The sequence below is a fragment of the Rhizoctonia solani genome, chromosome 14 (assembly GCF_016906535.1).
Source record: "Rhizoctonia solani chromosome 14, complete sequence".
Lineage (NCBI taxonomy): Eukaryota > Fungi > Basidiomycota > Agaricomycetes > Cantharellales > Ceratobasidiaceae > Rhizoctonia > Rhizoctonia solani.
This window is the reverse complement of record NC_057383.1, coordinates 26995-46622: the sequence shown is the minus strand read 5'-3', so window position 1 is coordinate 46622 and position 19628 is coordinate 26995. Positions and strand designations below refer to the sequence as shown.

At 45.4% G+C, this 19628-nt stretch overlaps 6 protein-coding genes across 6 annotated transcripts; 5 read left to right on the top strand and 1 right to left on the bottom strand.

The window, feature by feature from the left end:
* Positions 1-24: 24 nt before the first annotated feature.
* On the top strand, positions 25-642 carry RhiXN_10685 (Transposon Tf2-12 polyprotein; the record flags this gene model as incomplete). The annotated part of the gene is made up of 2 exons (XM_043330501.1): positions 25-502; positions 536-642. 2 exons carry the CDS (start codon positions 25-27, stop codon positions 640-642), a joined length of 585 nt encoding a protein of 194 aa, XP_043185846.1.
* A 1324-nt stretch (positions 643-1966) lies between these two features.
* Positions 1967-2671, top strand: RhiXN_10684 (uncharacterized protein; the record flags this gene model as incomplete). The annotated part of the gene is made up of 1 exon (XM_043330500.1): positions 1967-2671. One exon carries the CDS (start codon positions 1967-1969, stop codon positions 2669-2671), a length of 705 nt encoding a protein of 234 aa, XP_043185845.1.
* A 1617-nt stretch (positions 2672-4288) lies between these two features.
* Positions 4289-5875, top strand: RhiXN_10683 (Retrotransposon-derived protein PEG10; the record flags this gene model as incomplete). Its single annotated transcript, XM_043330499.1, has 2 exons — positions 4289-5579; positions 5664-5875. The coding sequence occupies 2 exons, from the start codon at positions 4289-4291 to the stop codon at positions 5873-5875; spliced, it is 1503 nt and encodes a 500-aa protein (XP_043185844.1).
* A 70-nt stretch (positions 5876-5945) lies between these two features.
* RhiXN_10682 (Retrotransposable element Tf2 protein) lies at positions 5946-10025 on the top strand (the record flags this gene model as incomplete). The annotated part of the gene is made up of 4 exons (XM_043330498.1): positions 5946-7427; positions 7488-7658; positions 7686-8660; positions 8739-10025. 4 exons carry the CDS (start codon positions 5946-5948, stop codon positions 10023-10025), a joined length of 3915 nt encoding a protein of 1304 aa, XP_043185843.1.
* An 852-nt stretch (positions 10026-10877) lies between these two features.
* RhiXN_10681 (uncharacterized protein) lies at positions 10878-11499 on the top strand (the record flags this gene model as incomplete). Its single annotated transcript, XM_043330497.1, has 2 exons — positions 10878-11044; positions 11097-11499. The coding sequence occupies 2 exons, from the start codon at positions 10878-10880 to the stop codon at positions 11497-11499; spliced, it is 570 nt and encodes a 189-aa protein (XP_043185842.1).
* Positions 11500-12275: 776 nt separating this feature from the next.
* RhiXN_10680 (Retrotransposon-derived protein PEG10) lies at positions 12276-12917 on the bottom strand (the record flags this gene model as incomplete). The annotated part of the gene is made up of 2 exons (XM_043330496.1): positions 12276-12538; positions 12569-12917. 2 exons carry the CDS (start codon positions 12915-12917, stop codon positions 12276-12278), a joined length of 612 nt encoding a protein of 203 aa, XP_043185841.1.
* Positions 12918-19628: the final 6711 nt, after the last annotated feature.

Genomic DNA, 19628 nt, shown 5'->3' with positions numbered 1-19628 from the left:
AGCTCCAAACATTCACCCTTCTACATGTGCTATGGCTATAACCCAGACTTTACAGTTGGGAACACCAAGGAAAGCCATGTCCCTAAAGCCAACAACCTAGCAGACTTCCTGAAAGAGATCCAAACTGAAGCAAAAGCTGCTTTAGAAATTGCCACAAGACAAAATGTGCAATATTATGATCTTAACAGAAGGGAAGCAACCAAGCTGGAAGTTGGAGATAAAGTCTACTTGAGTAGTACCAACATCAAAACTTCAAGGCCTTCCCATAAGCTAGAACATAAGCAATTGGGACCCTATAAGGTCTTGGAGAAGATTGGCAGGAACTCTTATAGACTGGACCTTCCTAAATCCATGAAAGTCCACCCTGTATTCAATATTGCCCTATTACACAAAAAACCAGTAGACAAATACAACTGCAATCCAATCCCACTTCCCCCAGTTGTCACAGCTGATGGAGAAGAGGAGTACACCATAGAAAGGATCCTAGACTCCAAGAAATTGGGTTGACAAGTCAAATACTTGGTTAAATGGAAAGGGTATGGACCAGAGGATAACACATGGGAGCCCAAAGCCCACTTAGCCAATGCCCCTGAGAAATTGGCCAAGTTTCACCATGAACATCCAGAGGCAGCTGGACCTTAACAGGGGGGAAGTGTCATGCCCTAGAGGCGTGACCACCTTAGAATCCACCAAGTCAAAGAAATAGTGAATATATGCGCTATTTTCATGAAGATTTATGGATATATGCATCTTTATGCTATTTAAGCGCTGAGCGCATATTATGTAATCCAATCACATGACCTTTAGTCATGTGATCACGTCTTTCTTATCTTTGGTCATGTGACCTTATCTTTGTTATTGTGTTTGTGTCACAACCAAGAATGAAATGATTGCTGTGAGATATTGGAGACAATTCACACAGATGAGAGAATGGGAAATCAACAAGGTGAATTGTTCTTGGGGTTTCCAAGCCAATTCACAGTCTTCTTTTATAACAAAAGTGAAAGGGGGTAAATACAAGGAGAAGGGATGGTGTCTGGGCTGCACAACTTGGAAGCAAGATAGAGCATATGGCTCAGAAGCTATGCACAGTGAACCAGGCCAGTGCACAGCAGGATAAGCAAGATAGAAGCACTTAGAGCAGAATAAGTCCGGACTAAGTGCAAGAAGGGAACAAGGAAGAGGGAAGAACATAAACAGGGAAGATAGGAACTATGCAAACAGATGAGATGGATACAGATGAGTTCACCAGATGAATACACTGGGGGGAGGAAGTGACAGGCAACACATAATCATGTCAGGAGGTGAGGCTCATGACAGTTTGTTACTGTATATACTATTCCCTCTGCTTGTTGAATATATAAGGAGGGTTCTGAGAGCCTTAAGCCTCAGAACTCAACCTCTTATCCCCTTCCACATCTACCTACCTTAAGACATACACTTAGAGTATTGCCTGAGAGCATACCAGTCCCTGTCAAAGGTTCCTTGCCCTGCTGTCTTTACAGCATTAATGCACTTTACTTATATTGGTCTTGTCCACCCCTTATCTGGCAATTGCCTTAGAGCACTGCTAGATCCCACTTGCTGATAAGTCCTATATTAGGCAATAGCTTGTTGGGCTTACCCTGTGGTAGTTGTTGGCTCTGACAATTCCTGCTCACCTACTCCTGCCTGGCATTCCTTTAGCCAATTGCTCTCTCTGCTGTCTTCTTAACCCTTGCACACTCCAGGTCTTTTCTTTGTTTGATTTACTTAAAATTGCTCTTCTTGGTGCATATATGCACACTTATTTTTACTTCAGATGCTAATGCTAATTAGATGCTGCCATCTGCATGTTTGGTTGTGGGCTTATAACAATTGCAAAATTGGCTTGTGAATGCTCATAAGCTTGAGTGGATTTTGTCTAAGAAGCTGGTGAGTGAGACCTACAGTTTAAGAACAACATAATCATTCTAACAGCTCCACCATGCCCTGTAAGCTTTGGTATGAACTATGCCATGCTAATGCAGTGGCATATTGTCCACATTGCCCTGAATCATCTTTCAGGGGTACTATACACTGCACACTATTCCAATTCTTCCCACCCAACAAAAATTGGATGATTGTCCCCAAAATCCTTCTGCATGATGTTGTCTACAGCAACAAGCAACCTCCAGTTCCAGATGTACCACATAAAGAGCAGGAAGAAGGAGAGGAGGATACTGTATGTGCAGATGTTCAGGTTCAAGATGAAGCACTAGGCTTGAACAGAGACCCAGATATGTCTATGGAGGAGCTATTATTTGACACCTCCATGGAGTTGCAGGGGGGCTATGTTATGGAGAGTTGTACCACCTCCCTTTGCCCAGACTTTGGCATTGCACAGGCACATTCCAAACTCTTCACCAACCAAAACCACCTGTATGTTGAGATCAAGGACAGAGAGTGTCCCTCATGCTATTTCAAGACACAACTCATTGACTATGCTAACACCATTGCCAACACTATTCCATCTGATTTTGGCAACTATGATGTAGTGTTGATGCTAATCAATGCAGCCAATATGCATTTCTGTCACATTAGACCTGGAAGCTGGTTCAACATCAAGAATACATGGACCTTGGCAAATTCTGGGAAAACCCACAGTCCCAAGATGAATGCAATCCTGCAGGAGATAGCAAACAGGGTGTAAAATGGAAGCTAGGCTGTATGGTTATTTGGATGTTGCTACATAAACATTGTGTCAACTCTTGTAGTACCAGACAAATCATAGTGAATAATATTATAGGGGTCTGGCTCAAGGGGGGGTTGAGCAGAACCTTAAATCAGATTGCATTTTTCCGCCCAAACCCGTTACATAACCTGTCCTGAAAATGAAATATCACTAGTAGACCATGTGATTCTGCATTTATCCATATACCTATCAAGGCAGTTTGAAATCATTTGTTAAAATTCATGTCTTCAATACCTCACATGAAAGTGCTGTTATGTGCAAGGATATATTAGCTAAGCAACCCTGAAAATGAAATTCTACCAATAAACCACATGATTCTGCATTGATCCATATACATATTGTGGCAATTTGAAAACATTGATCAAATTTGTGTACTAGTGGCCAAACAGAGCATGCACTTTTTCCATTTATGGTAGTCCCAACTTCCAAAAATGGCAGGTGCATGCTCTGTTTGGCCATTAGTACACAGATTTGATCAATGTTTTCAAATTGCCACAATATGTATATGGATCAATGCAGAATCATGTGGTTTATTGGTAGAATTTCATTTTCAGGGTTGCTTAGCTAACAGCCAAGAGATTACCACCTGTCAGAATCATGTGATAAATATATCAATCAATAGCAAATTCATGGGTCTCCTATCAGAATTTCAATTTGAGGGTTGGTTACACATCAGCATTCTCTGTGATGGTGCCATTACTGCAGGTGTCTGCAAAATTTGTTATAAAATGAGGAAAATTCAACAAGCTGGGACTGAACCTACTTGACCACTGAGCCATAGAGCCCTAATAATCCTCTACAGACAACCTATGATCACATCTGCAGCCCCCAATTTTGGCTTTGGCCAGCATGTAACCACTTGTACCAGGTTTAGACCATGTGTGTCATGCCTACCTCCTGACATGATTATGTGTTGCCTGTCACTTCCTTCCGCCCCCCAGTGTATTCATCTGGTGAACTCATCTGTATCCATCTCATCTGTTTGCATAGTTCCTATCTTCCCTGTTTATGTTCTTCCCTCTTCCTTGTTCCCTTCTTGCACTTAGTCCGGACTTATTCTGCTCTAAGTGCTTCTATCTTGCTTATCTTGCTGCACACCGACCCGGTTCAATGTGTGAAGCTTCTGAGACATATGCTCTATTTTGCCTCCAAGTTGTGCGGCCTGGACACCATCCCTTCTCCTTGTATCTACCCCTTTTCACTTTGTTATAAAAATAAGAGTGTGAATTAGCTTGGAAACCCCAAGAACAATTTGCCTTGTTGATTTCCCAATCTCTCATCTGTGTGAATTGTCTCATTATCTCACTGCAATCATTTTATCCCTGGTGGTGACATTGTGAATTGTTCTTTCCTGGCTGTAGCAAATCTATCAACCTGGACATCACTCAGGTCCTCATCCCCACCTTTACTTCTTACAGTTCTCTTTTCCCTTGCCACAGAGCGCACTGGGTTATTGCACACCGCCAAATAGGCTACCCTCACACTGATTCAGAAAGACCTGAGCTCTTTTACCTCAATACATACATGTAGTTTGCATTGGACGCTGTGGCAGACGCCAGATCACGCAAATCTTAAATGGCCTCACTTGCATTGAGGCAGGCATCCCCTCTTATCACTCCAGCCACACTAGAAGGACCTTCCAACGCACCCATAAGTTGCACAAAGGTTGAACTCCATCCAGAAATCCTCTGGCAGCAAGAGGATGCTACAAAACTCAATCACCTGCACAGATATCTCATAGGCAACAATGCCAGCAGCAGATCTCAACCCCCAGCACTCCACAGACTACTGGGGAAGAACACAGGGCATCTTATCAGCCACTTAGATGCTTGGAAACAAACCATGTTGCAGGATGTGACACAAGCAGTAGAAAGCGCAATTCAGCGCCTTCTGACTGCCCCCAGCAGCACAGATCCACACACACCTCCCAGAAGAGTCTTCACAGTTATAGACAACACCCCCAAGGCCCCTTCTGGCTCAGGCAGCTCAGGCAACAAGGACTTCTTAGTCCCTATCAAGGATGAGCCTGACCCAAAAGGAAAAAGGGTCAAACTGGAGTCACCAGATCCACCAAAAGCAACCCCAAACACCTCCTGGGCAATCCCACACACCCAGGAACACCCTGACCTCAACCCAGAGCAGCCCTTCATCAGACCAACGCCTGTAGATCTCCCAAGCACATCTCAAGCAGCAACAAGTAATCCCCTTAGCAAAGGATATCTATCAGCGCAACCAGGAGAAACAGATGAAGAAAAGGAGGCAAGAACGCTACACAACATTGCTACCATCATGGGAAGAGTCTTATCTGTCCAACTCCAGAGCACCTTCAGGGGACTGTCCCAAACTCCTGGCCCAGCCCAAGCAAAATCCAAAAGCCCTGCTCCTGAAAAATATGATGGCAAGAAGGGTCCTGCAGCCAAATCATTTATCCTGGATTGCAAAACCTACTTCCTTAGCAATGCTTCCTCATTTCCTTCTGATCACAGTCAAATCTCCTTTGTCCTCATGAACTTAAAGGATGGACAACCCAAGAAGTGGGGACAGATCTATCTAGAGAAGCTGCTGAATGGGGATGACAAGCCAAACTTGGAATCCTGGAATACATTTGAAGCAGCATTCTTGCGCAACTGGAGCAATCCAGCAGCAGCACAAATTGCAGAACAACGCCTGCGCAAACTCAAGCAGCTGAAATCAGCAAGCAATTATGCCACAGAGTTCAGAATCATAGCCAGCAAACTAGAATGGTCAGACCCTGCCCTCATTGCCTCCTTCCGCCAGGGACTCAAGGCAGAAGTCAGAAGCAAGCTAATTGAGTACACCCTGCACAAGAACATCACTGCACTGGACAAGTTCATTTCTACTGCCTGTCTAATTGATGACACGCTGTTTAAAGCGCGCAAGGAGCTAAGAAAAGATAGCAACAGCAGCACCAGCTCACCATAATGCCCAGCTCAAGGGCGCTCAAGCGATTTTGTTTTCCAAGAAGGTCAGGAAGCAAGAAGAAACGCTGGAGAATGTTCCAAGTGTGGGGAGAAATCTCACAAATGGGAGGACTGCAAGAATGGATGGCGCCTCAAAACAATAGAACGCTCTAAGCCTGAATCAGGAAAGGCTGCAGAAGTAGAAGAGCTGGAATCACTTCCCCAAGCGGGAGAAGTCTGAGGAAGTCTTGCCCTGTTTCTAGGCTTCCTGAATCTCCCTCAATGTTTATAGAACCCTGTTTTGTGCAGCCATGCAAACCAATAAATCACCACTGCTCACTATAGACATAGAAGGAATCACAGACACTCAAACCACTCTAATTGATTCTGGTTCTTCTGCTAACTTCATTGATCCCCAATTTGCCCGTTCTCACAACATTCCACTCATTGAATTGGATTCCCCATGCTCTGTCATTGGCATTAATGGCAAACAAGTCCGTGATCCTATCCGCTTCAAGGCTTGGTTAGTCTTTATCTCTCAAAACAGGCAATTTTCCGCCATCTTCTATGCTCTTCCCCTTGGAAACAGAAACCTTATCCTTGGAACCCCATGGCTCAAGTTGGCTAACCCAGACATTGATCGGACCACCATGACAGTTTCACTTTGCTTAGCTACAGAAGCACGAGCTGGCAGCATTGACCCTGAGCCTCAGAATCTTCCTGTTGAATTTCAGGAGTTCCAGAAAGTGTTCAGAGAAGAGTTCTTTACCACACTGCCAGAACATCACCCCTATGACATTGCTATTGACCTGGAAGAAGACAAACAACCTCCCTATGGCCCTATCTATTCTATGACCCCTGCAGAGAGAGAAGCACTCAAGGAACACAATGACTCAGAACTTGCAGCTGGAAAGATTGTGCCAACCACCTCACCAGCAGGAGCTCCAGTGATGTTTGTAAAAAAGGCTGATGGCAGGCTTTGCTTAGTGGTGGACTATTGCCGGCTAAATGCCATCACAATCAAGAACAGATATGCACTACCCAGACAGGACAAGCTAATTGAGAAATTGCGCCATGCTAAGATCTTCACAAAGCTAGATTTGAGGAATGGATATCACAACATCAGAATCAAGGAAGGAGATGAATGGAAGGCTGCATTTTGCACTGCCCTTGGTCACTTTGCTCCCACAGTCATGCAATTTGGCCTTAGCAACCCAGCTGTGTTTATGCGCTTCATGAACAACATATTCCATGATTTACTTGACATCTCTGTGCTTGTGTATTTGGATGACATCTTGATCTTCTCAAACTCAAAAGAAGAGCATGTGGAACACGTCAAGGAAGTCTTATCTTGCTTGCTGAAGCATAATCTGTTCTGCAACCCTGCCAAATGCTACTTCTTTGTCACAGAAGTTACCTACATTGGGCTTGTGATTACTCCTGATGGCATCTCTATGGAAAGGGACAAGGTGCAAGCAATCATGGACTGGCCTGAACCCCAAAATGTGAAACAGGTCCAATCATTCCTAGGTTTTGCAAAATTCTACCATTGCTTTGTTCCCAACTTCTCTTGCTTAGCACGCCCTCTGAATAACCCTACTCAGAAGGAGCAACCATGGATCTGGCTAGAAGAACAGAAGGCAGCATTTGATGCAATCAAGGTTGAGATTTGCAAGGAGCCTGTTCTAGCTCACCCTGATGAATCTAAACCTTACACCTTGGAAACAGACGCTTCTGGAGCAGCCATGGGCGCTGTACTATCTCAGAGAAAGGAGGATGGTTGTCTACATCCTGTTGCATTCATGTCAGCAAGCTTTTCACCTGCTTAGCTGAACTATGACACGCATGATAAGGAGCTACTTGCCATCATTTGTGCAATTGAGCACTGGAGAATCTTTCTGGAAGGAACTGAGCAGCCTATCACTGTGTTTACTGATCACAAGAATCTGGAGTACTGGAAATCAGCTAGAACCTTCAACAGGCGTCATGCGCGCTGGCATCTCATGCTGGCGTCCTACAACTTTGTCATTGCTTATTGACCGGGGAAACAGTCACAGAAACCTGACGCCCTGTCAAGACGACCAGATCACATGGACTTAGAATCATCTCCACAAGTTATGATTCCAGAATCTCACTTTGAGGCATTTTCAGCACACATAAATTCGTCCTTGTTGGATCAAATCAAGGAAGCTACCCAGGAAGACCCTAGTCTTGACACAATCTTGCTAGCTGTATCAGATCCTAAATCTATGCCCCACAGCGTTGCACAGAAGTTCAAGGACTATACAATTCAGAAGGGTCTACTTCTGTATCAAGGAAGAGTAGTTGTGCCAGATGAACCTGAGATCAAACAGCAACTCTTATCTCACTTCCATGATTCTCCTGCTTCTGGTCTCCAAGGAAGAGCACAAACTCTAGAGTTAATCAGTTGTCACTACTACTGGCCAGCAATGAAGTTCCAAGTCAATCGCTATGTGGAGTCTTGTGAAATCTGCCAAAGAAGCAAGGGCCATGCACACAACTATGCTCTCAACCCGCTTACTGTCCCTGCAGGCCCCTGGGAAGACATCTCATATGATCTCATTGTCAAGTTTCCCAAGTGTAAGGGATACGACAGCATCCTGGTGGTTGTAGACCGCTTTTCAAAGATGATGCACCTGGTTCCCTGCAAAGAAACTGCTACTGCTGAGGATGTAGCTCAGATGTTCCTGGAGCATGTCTGGAAGCTACATGGAACTCCCAAGCGCACTGTGTCTGACAGAGGGACTACATTCAACTCCAAGTTCCTCAAGGCACTCCACAAATCTCTGCAAATCACTCCTAGTTTCTCTACTGCTTACCACCCACAATCTGATGGACAAACTGTGATCAAGAACCAATGGCTAGAGGCTTACCTACGTCCCTTCATTAATCATAGACAGTCTGATTGGGTTGATTGGCTCCCACTGGCTGAATTTGCTCACAACAATGCCAGAAGCAAAGCAACAGGCAAATTGCCCTTTGGGATTGTGTACGGATGTTCTCCTGTCATTTCACCACTCCTGGAACCTACTGGATCGCCTATTGCTGATGACAGAGCCAAGCAACTGGCTGAAACAATTTAGGAAGTACAGGCATCAATCAAATGGGCTCAGGAGCGCTACAAACAGGCAGACACAGGGGAACCACCTCCTGAGTTTCAACCAGGAGACAAAGTCTGGCTTCTGGCTTCCAATATCACGTTGCAGCGCCCCAATAAAAAGCTAGACCACAAACAATATGGCCCTTTCACTGTCATAGAAAGAGTGGGCTCTCACGCCTATCGCCTGGCTCTCCCTGAGACCGTGAGAATCCATGATGTGTTCCATGTCAGCTTGTTGTCTGCTTTCAAACAAGACACAGAGTTTGATTGCACATTCACCCCTCCGCTGCCTGTAATCACAGCTGAAGAAGAAGAAGAGTATGAAGTAGAAAAATTTGTAGATTGGGCAGCAGAAGACGGAATCTGGAAGTACAGGGTGAGATGGAAGGGATATGCACCCCATGAGGACACATGGGAACCAGCCAAGGATCTACAGCACTGCAAGGACGAATTGCGTGACTTCTTTGCCAATTACCCGGATGCTCCGGCGGCCGACAACACCATCCCTGCAAATGCGCGCAGAGTTAAAAGAGGAAAGATAGTCAAGCAACTCAGCAAGTCAAAAACTGCCTGTTTTGTCACTTTACAAGCTCTCACTGCCAAAACTCGGCCTGCTAAGCTCTTCTTGCGTTCTCCACTATCCCAGCATGCCCATCTTCGGCTCCATCGACGCCTTGGTCTACAACCCTTGCATCAACATCGATTGCTACATCATGAACGGCCCAGAGGAGATGAGAGCACACCTAGACAGCTCTGCCAACATCATTCACGCTCTGATGAGCGCCAGCAGTCGCAACAAGGTCAGGTTCTTCAAGTGCAACGTGTACAAGCACCCCAAGTGGGATTCTGCTATTGGCTCCACCCCAGGGGAGAAGAAGGACCAGATACACTGTATGAAAAACAAGCGTATTGCTGGTGGAACTTCATTGCCTCCCATCCAGGCGCTCTCAGGGATCTGGCACAATGGCATTGCCATGGGTTTGCTACCCCACCCCCTACAGTCTCCACACCTCCATCTGCAAGAGAGCTGACCCAGGCGATGCAGAACCTCATTCTGCTTTACCCAGCAGACCCACCAGCCTACACAAGCAGGCCAGCAACGCCAGTGACCCCTTCAGCACGCCCAGACACTCCCAGGCCAACAGAGGCGCATGTACCAGCGCCTTTGCCCTTCCCCCTGTTCTCCAGCACACCAGACACTTGCTGGGCCCCAGGATACTCGTCCCCAGTGAGAGAAACACAATGGGAGCCTCAGAGCTACCTAGGATAGAGCAATAAGGAGATAAGAAGGAATGTGGAAATATTTGAAGGCAGGGAGAATGAGGAGCTGTTTAGTTTTGAGGAGTTACTAGCTATTGATTGTTCTGAATGGATGTAAGCAGCCCTTTGTCACTGCCTAAGGGCTTTTGAGGGGGGGCAATGTCATGAGCCTCACCTCCTGACATGATTATGTGCTGCCTGTCACCTCCTCCCTCCCCCCAGTGTATTTGTCTGGGGGACTCATCTGTATCCCATCTCATCTGTTTGCATAGTTCCTTTCTTCCATGTTTATGTTCTTCCCTCTTCCTTGTTCCCTTCTTGCACTTAGCCCAGACTTATTCCGCTCTAAGTGCTTCTATCTTGCTTATCTTACTGCGCACCAGCCCGGTTCAATGTGTAGAGCTTCTGAGCCATATGCTCCATCTTGCTTCCAGGTTGTGCGGCCTGGACACCGTCCCTTCCCTTGTATTTACCCCCTTTCACTTTTATTATAAAAGAAGACTGTGAATTGGCTTGGAAACCCCAAGAACAATTCGCCTTGTTGATTTCCCAATCTCTCATCTGTGTGAATCATCTCACTATCTCACGGCAGTCATTTTACTCTTGGTTGTGACACATGGGGACACATGGGAACCGGCCAAGGATCTTCAGCATTGCAAGGACACATTGCGCAACTTCTTTCCTAATTATCCGGATGCCCCGGCCACTGACAATGCCATCCCTGCAAACGCGCGCAAAGTTAAAAGAGGCAAGATGGTCAAGCAACTCAGCAAGTCCAAAACTGCCCGCTTTGCTACTTTATAAGCTCTCACTGCCAAAACTTGCCATGCTAAGCTCTATTTGCGCTCCCTACCATCCCAGCATGCCCATCTTCGGCTCCATTGACGCCTTGGCCTTCAACCCTTGCCTCAACATTGATTATTTCATCATGAACACCCCAGAGGAGATGAGAGCACACCTAGACAGCTCTGCCAACATCATTCACGCTCTGATAAGCGCCAGCAGTCGCAACAAGGTCAGGTTCTTCAAGTGCAACGTGTACAAGCACCCCAAGTGGGATTCTGCTATTGGCTCCACCCAGGGGAGAAGAAGGACCAGATACACTGTATGAAAAACAAGCGTATTGCTGGTGGAACTTCATTGCCTCCCATCCAGGCGCTCTCAGGGATCTGGCACAATGGCATTGCCATGGGTTTGCTACCCCACCCCCTACAGTCTCCACACCTCCATCTGCAAGAGAGCTGACCCAGGCGATGCAGAACCTCATTCTGCTTTACCCAGCAGACCCACCAGCCTACACAAGCAGGCTAGCAATGCCAATGACCCCTCCAGCACAGCCAGACACTCCCAGGCCAACAGAGGTGCATGCACCAGCACCCTTGCCCATCCCCCTGTTCTGCAGCATGCCAGACACTTGCTGGACCCCAAGATACTTGTCCCCAGTGAGAGAAACACAATGGGAGCCTCAGAGCTACCTAGGATAGAGCAATAAGGAGATAAGAAGGAATGTGGAAACATTTGGAGGCAATAAGAATGAGGAGCAGACATTGGGGGAGATTCAGGAAGCCTAGACACAGGGCAAGACTTCCTCAGACTTTTCCTGCTTGGGAAAGCGATTCTAGCCCTTCCATTTCTACAGCCTTTCCTGATTCAGGCTTAGAACATTCTATTGTTTTGGGGCACCATGCATTCTTGCAGTCCTCCCATTTGTGAGACTTCTCCCCACACTTGGAGCATTCTCCAGCGTTTCTTCTTGCTTCCTGAACCTTTTTGGAGACATAATTGCTTGAGCGCCCATAAGCAGGGCGTTATGGTGAGCTGTTGCTGCTGTTGCTGTCTTTTCTTGGCTCCTTGTGCGCCTCAAACAGTGTGTCATCAACTAGACAGGCGGTATAGATAAGCTTGTCCAATGCAGTGATGTTCTTTTCAAGGTGTACTCAATTAGCTTGCTTCTGACTCCTGCCTTGAGTCCATGATGGAAGGAGGCAATGAGGGCGGGGTCTGATCATTCCAGTTTGCTTGCTATAATCCTAAACTCTGTGGCATCACTGCTTGCTGATTTCAGCTGCTTGAGCTTGCGCAGGCGTTGTTCTGCAATTTGCGCTGCTGCTGAATTGCTCCAGTAGTGCAAGAATGCTGTTTCAAGTGTAATCCAGGATTCCAGAGTTGGCTCATCATCCCCATTCAGCAGCTTCTCTAGATAGATCTGTCCCCACTTCTTGGGTTGTCCATCTTTTAGGCTCATGAGGGCAAAGGAGATTTACTTGTGATCAGCAGGAAAGGAGGAAGCATTGCTGAGGAAGTAGGTTTTGCAATCCAGGATAAGTGATTTGGCTGCAGGGCCCTTCTTGCCATCATACTTCTCAAGAGCAGGGATTTTTGATTTCACCTGGGCTGGGCCAAGAGTTTGGGACAGTCCCCTAAAGGTTCTCTGAAGTGGGACAGATAAGGCTCTGCCCATGATGGTAGCAATGTTGTGTAGCGTTCTTGCCTCCTTTTCTTCATCTGTTTCTCCTGGTTGCGCTGATAGATATCATTCGCTAAGGGGATTACTTGTTGCTGCTTGAAGTATGTTTGGGAGGCCTACAGGCGTTGGCCTGATGAAGGGCTGCGCTGGGTTGAGTTCAAGGCGATCCTGGGTGTGGGATTGTCCAGGAAGTGTCTGGGGTTGTTTTAGATGGTTCTGGTGACTCCAATTCGACCCTTTTTCCTTTTGGGTCAGGCTCATCCTTGATAGGGACTGAGACGTCCTTGTTGCCTGAGCTGCCTGAGACAGAAGGCTTAGGGTGTTGTCTATTACTGTGAAGACTCTTCTGGGAGGTGTGTGTGGATCTGTGCTGCTGGGGGCAGTCAGAAGGCGCTGAATTGCGCTCTCTACTGCTTGTGTCACATCCTGCAACATGGTTTGTTTCCAAGCATCTAAGTGGCTGATAAGATGCCCTGTGTTCTTCTCCAGTAGTCTGTGGAACGCTAGGGGTTGAGATCTGCTGCTGGCATTGTTGCCTATGAGATATCTGTGCAGGTGATTGAGTTTTGTAGCATCCTCTCGCTGCCAGAGGATTTCTGGATGGAGTTTGACTCTTGTGCAACTTATAGGTGCGTTGGAAGGTCCTTCTAGTGTGGCTGGAGTGATAAGAGGGATGCCTGCCTTGATGCAAGTGAGGTCATTGACAATTTGCGTAATCTGGCATCTGCCATTGCGTTCAACGCAATCTACACGCAATCTGAGGAGTGTATTGAGATAAACGAGTTCAGGTCTTTCTGCAATGTGGGGGTAGCCTAGTTTGCGGTGTGCAATAACCCAGTGCGCTCTATGGCAAGGGAAAAGAGAACTGTAAGAATTAAAGGTGGGGATGAGGACCTGAGTGATGTCCAGGTTGATAGATTAGAGATTGGCTACAGCCAGGAATGAACAATTCACAATGTCACAACCAAGAATAAAATGACTGCTGTGAGATATTGAAACAATTCACACAGATGAGAAAGTGGGAAATTGACAAGATGATTTGTTTTGGGGGTTTCCAAGCCAATTCACAGTCTTCTTTTATAACAAAAGATGAAAGGGGGTAAATATAAGGAGAAGGGACGGTATTCAGGCCACACAACTCAGAAGCAAGATAGAACATATGGCTCCAAAGCTCTACACAGTGAACCGGGCTGGTGCACAGCAAGATAAGCAAGATAGAAGCACTTAGAACGGGATAAGTCCAGACCAAGTGCGGGAAGGGGACAAGGAAGTGGGAAGAACATCATTAAGGAAGACAGGAACTGTTCAAACAGATTGGATGGATACAGATAAGTTCCACAGGCAAATGCACTGGGGGTGAAGGGAGTGACAGGCAATACATAGTCATATTAGTAGGTGAGGCTCATGACAAACATGGAGTTAGCCAATAGCCAGGACATAACACCCCCAGCTGGTATGGCTATCAAAATAAGACAACAAATTGATACAGGGCTTGTTGGAGGGGCTTATATCCATTGCTTTGGACTACACAATATCTATCATATTACTGACCCAATGGAGCCAAAAGCATGCCACCACCCCTAACCAACAAGTGAAAGCCATATCCAAACAATTCATGAGCAAGTCTGCACAATGAGTGAGAAACAGAATCAGGCTGCTCCACTCTACCTCTTAGTGCTCCTGAAGCATTTGACAAAAGAGCTTTAAGAACAGATGCACAAAGCATGTGGGGATGACTCAAACCTGACAATAGTCCCACTTTGACTAGAACTCATCCACCCTAATTCAGTGGAGGAGGACTCATGGCTTCAATCTGGCTTGGGATAAAAAAAGAAGGGGATCTCATGATGTTCTGCACTACCTGGGAGATCCAGAAGATGCAAACCCAGTTAATGAAGATTGTTCATAGACATATATATAGAGTATGATTCTCTGCAAGTTGTAATCAAAGAGTAAGCTTCATGTAGCCATATCTTCTGTAAAGAAGCAAAGGAGGCTACTTGTACAACTGCACCAAATTAGACTAATGTAATCAAGTTACAATCCGGACTTATACTTAGTTGAGTCAATCACACTACCCTATCTCTCACTGCACATCTGGGCTACAGTGAATACCTGATGCCTACTCAGCCCCCAGGCCCATCTTGGGTCAATGTACCTTGTTTAACCATTTCAATAGGTTAGCCTGTCTGTCTTTTTTAGCACAACCAGTCTATGAGAAACAGGATTCTCCCAATTTAACAGAAGACTTTTGAGATTTGGGTATTTACTTGTACTTCACTTTTCAAATAATAATCTATGAAAAGATAAAGGTGCATCATGTGACTGATAGGTATAAGTCACATGCCAATGTTGAAGGCACGTTTTCATTGATTTTCAACCACCACACATATTCCCAAACCCAGAGATCCTCCTGATCAACATGCTATGTTCTCTTTTGGCAAGCAATCCCCTTGTATCAACCCCTTGCCTGCTGGTGCAAAGTACTTACAACTGTGTTAGTAAGTATGTGTTTCTTACCTTGTAAGTAACCCGTCTGGAATTTCTAACAGAACCCTAGGCAGGAACACACTTGTAGCTCTTGCATAGGAATAATTAGAACCCAAGCTTGGCATCTTTGAACAACGTACCTGGGCCCAGTGTGAGCTAAGAGAACACAGGCAATTGTTCTCATTGAACAGGAAATAAAGAAGGTTGCTGGTGAACACAGTCAGGTGCAACGACTTCTGGTTGTTTGTTCCTTCTTTTGTTTCATCCTGGGCTCATGCCAGACTTCTCAACCCTTGTTGGTTGACCTGGATTCCATCCAGAGCCAACCCCAGTCAGGAATTTAGAGCTATCTCTTTCTCCAAGGCTCAGGAGCTGAATCAGTACTACTTGAGCCAAGGGTATAAGTTATGGTTGGTGTCTTTGCTGCTTTCTTCCTTGCAGCATGATTAGCAGGGGTCTGTGTCAGATTTGACTGGAGTACTTTGACAGAAACTGCCTACTTCAAGATGCCTGGCCCCTTTCACAAGCTTCCAGGACTGTGGCTGTTTGGTCAGTGTGATCTGATCAACCAGCAACTGACTGAAACAGCCATTTGTGGGACTCCAAAGGTTTATGGACTGGCATCCTTGGATGTTCAGCTCACCAAAGGGTCATTGGTGGTCTCCTGGGAGACTGGGAAAGCAAAATTGAACTACCAGCCTGATGGATTCCTCTACCTGGAGTATTTTACCACAGGCAATCCAGGGAGACCAATATCAGCAGCCAATAGCCCATGTGTGGTCATGGAGGTCTGCTTTTCTCAGAGTCTTGAAGATGCCTTGGACAAGGCGGTTGATTATCTTCACTTCTCAGACAGACAGATTCATGCTGTTATCATTTGCAACAGAAATATAATGATCTGCATAAGTAGCTGGGGTCTCAGGCCAACATAAGCTTATGGATGTGCCCACCCACCAGGAATCCAGGTAAATCTCAAGCTATTGTCTGATTGCTAGGGTTCTGACATTTATATCTCCAGTTGAAGACTTCCCTTTGAATGAATGTCAGTTAAGGCAGGCCAACCACACAATTGAAGCTGACATGGAAGGTTTGGCCAAAAGAGCGGAGAGCATCAGAAGCAAGGGAACAGAAGAGTCTGTCCACCCAGAGCTCTACTTCTCATCATACACCAAAAGTGGTAAGGCCCTGCTCAGCATATGGAACCATAGTGGTTGGCAGGTGTGTATATCTTTCATACGCCAAGTCACAGATAGATATCTCACTCCTAATCAGATCATAATTGATGAAACAAGAGAGGCAGCAGAAGCTTTGCCAAGTGATCCTCAGCTCACAATGAGCTTCTGTGATGTGGTCCAGATATGCAACAAGGCCCTCTCTCACATGCTCTTGGTCTAAGAGCAAATGATTCCCCTGCCATTACAATGGCTTCAGGCTTGGCTTGTGACCCAGCTAGAAAAGGACCACCAAGAGCTGAAGCCAGCACCAGTTGCATGCTCCACAACTTGCCTGGTTCCCTGCATAATTGGGATGACAAGGCAGGTATCACAGCAGGTCTTAGACGCCATCAGGGCATCTATGCAAGGTTGAGGCTGGGAGCCTTAGCCTTGAGCAATGTGTACCAGGGCTTTGCTGCTGCTTTCTTCATTTTTTTTGACGTATATTATGTATTGTGTGTCCAATTTTTTTTTAATCTCATCTATGCTGGGTTACTGTAAATTGGGCTCTTGTGAGCACAGGTGTCCATCCACCAGTGGATAGAACTGTATAAGGCATGGGATAGTTTAAGTGCATCAAGAGATTTAGCAACAGGCAGCCTTTCACCTGCCCAAGCAAAAGATAGTACAGATGACTGGGAGACATTTGTGCTAGTGAGAGGTTGCAAGAGATTTGTTGGGTGTGCCACCAATGTGATGGCATTTTCAACCCCAGTCTGAACATTTGGTACCGTGATTCCAAGTCTTGTATGTAGATCCTCTCTCAAGATGGATCCACCTACACTAATTTCAGCACCCACAGGCCACATTTCATCCATACCAAGCCCCAAAGAGTTTATCCACATACCCCAATTCATAACAGTTCTCACTATTCCTCTCCCTGTCCCCACCCCATATCTTTGCCATCAGTACCCATGCCATCCCCTTTGTTTCCTTTTGCAACATCTAATACATCCTTGATGGTTTTTTCATGCTTAGTCCAGAATACTGATGGTTTGTCTAATGGGATTTGCATGGGTTTAACCTCTCTGGCCTTGGCTAGTGCCTTTGCTTCAGCTTCAGAGAGATTCTTTAACAAGTCCTGACATTGGCTTTTATGATTGCAAGTATCCAACCACTTTATAGTTAGGATACAATGTAGCTCATTTAAAAGACACAGCCACTACAAAGGCTGTAATATCATTTGCCTGAATAAGGTTTTCCAGCAAGGGTAAAGAAAGTCTTGTTTGGCAAAGCAATTGATCTGAGACTCTAATCATGAGGAACTTTGTAGTAGACACCACTGGGAGGAGAACCCAATCTTGAATACCATAAGATGCTCCCCAGATGTATCAAATTGCATGTCTTGATTCATTTAGACATCAAGTGCCATTTTGCATACACCTTGATACTCACAGACAAACCTTGACTTTAATATAGTAGGCCATATAAATTGGATAAAACATCATACATCCCTAAGCTTGCCAGCTACTGCCACAAGATCTTAATACACTTGGTACATGGCTGATCCATGAATACCTTTGACATGAGACATGGTTTGAATCTATTGCTCCTAGTCTAACTCTTGTCAGCCCTCTTCATTAGCCTGCCAATTATGCTGAGCTTTAGAAGACAAGGGGCTTCTAAATCAGTGCCTAATGCATTAACTAAGACACCCAGATTTGCCTAGATCTGCCCAAGCTGAGACTTAATTTAGTCAATCTCAATGGTGTGTTTTCTTGTTTATCTTTTAGACCTGCATCATTGATTTGAAACTTGACTATATGTCCTTAGTGGGAACAAATGTGTTCATTGATGTCCTCAGTGCACAAGGTTGATTGAACAAGCCCCACTGTCATTGTGGCATGCATGGCTTGACTCGGAAAGGGAGTTTTGGGGCTCTGCTGCTGACCAGAGGTTGACTGAGTAGGAGTTTGAAGAGAAGGTGTGCTCTGAGCATTCATTTTGTTGGCTGAAGGCAATTTAGAGTTCTGGACTGATCTATTGATATGTCAACAAAGAAGACATTACATAGTATCTAAGCCTAACTAGATTTTATTCCAAGCTCAGATGGTGGCTTAGCCTCAAGAAATACTCAAATGAAGTGCTATTTTATGAGCAATAAACATCCTCCCCAAAAACCCACTGGCACTCAGGCATATGCTCTTCAGTGTAGTTGATGATTACTGATTCCAGATCACAGCCATATGTCCTTGCTACTTTCAAGTCAGCAAACTCAGTGAGGCAATCAATGAAAGCATGACAGAGACAATTAAGGCCAAAGTCCATGCACTTGGCCTTTGGGGCAATCCAGCAAATAGCCTGCAATGCAGAGCAGTATTCTGTAATGCTACCCCTGGGCTCTTGGATCCAGAGCTGTTGGATTGAATCTTGCTGATTGTGAAGAACTTGACCCCATATCCCAAGCTCTTTGACTTGATTAGCTACTATTGGTAATAGACCAATATATGTAGGCAAAACTTCAAAACAGAGTTGCTGTAGGGTTGGAAGTGGGAGGGTGAACAAAGGTTCATCCAGAAAAAGTGCTAGAGCATGCAGAGATACAACACAACCCAGCATCCCCATTGTAAGCAACAGAACTTGTAAGCATTCAAGCTGGAGGAAGATTGGCACAGTGCTTTGTTGCAGCAAGCTGTAGAGAATCTCCAAAATTTCCAGCTTAGGATGCTGCACAAGCAGCATAGCAAGACACTGAATGTGCTCCTCATTGCTTGGAATCCAACAAAGCTGAACTTCCATTAGAGCTAGATGATCCCCAAAAGTGTCCAGGGCCTCAATCACGTCTTTGCTAGGCAAGTCATTGAATATGATCTTGGACAGGAATCCACTTGCTTGAATAGATGAAACCAAGAGATCCATCCATGACCTCAAAATCAAACAGGGCAGTTTATCCTCCCTGCAGCACATATGAAAGGTGAGGGTCTGTAAACAGCTGAAGTATGGGATACTGAACAACCTATATGCTTATACTAAGAGACTAGCAAAAGATGTAGACCAGGGTTATTAAGTCTGCTCTTTCCATTTATGGTAATGTCAACTTCCCAAAATGGAAATCCAATGCCCTATTAGGGCATCAATGTGAGATTTCATATGACATTTTCAAATAGCCTTGATATGTATATGAATCGACTCAGAATCACGTGGTCTCTTATCAGGATTTCAATATCTAAGCGGATTACATAACCTGTCAAATGTCAATATGGACCCTGTCACGTGATATATATGTCAAACAATCCAGAATTGATGGATTCTCTAGTAGAATTTAAATTTCAGGGTAGATTATGAAGCAGGACTCAAGTGTAGGGGTTATTGTATGAAAAAGTGTCCTGGACATGGTCACATGACCAGTACAAGTGGTTGCATGCTGGCCCAAGCCCAAATTTGGGGGGTAGCAGGTGTAATCATGGGTTGTCAGCAGAGGAATAATAGGGCTCTATGGCTT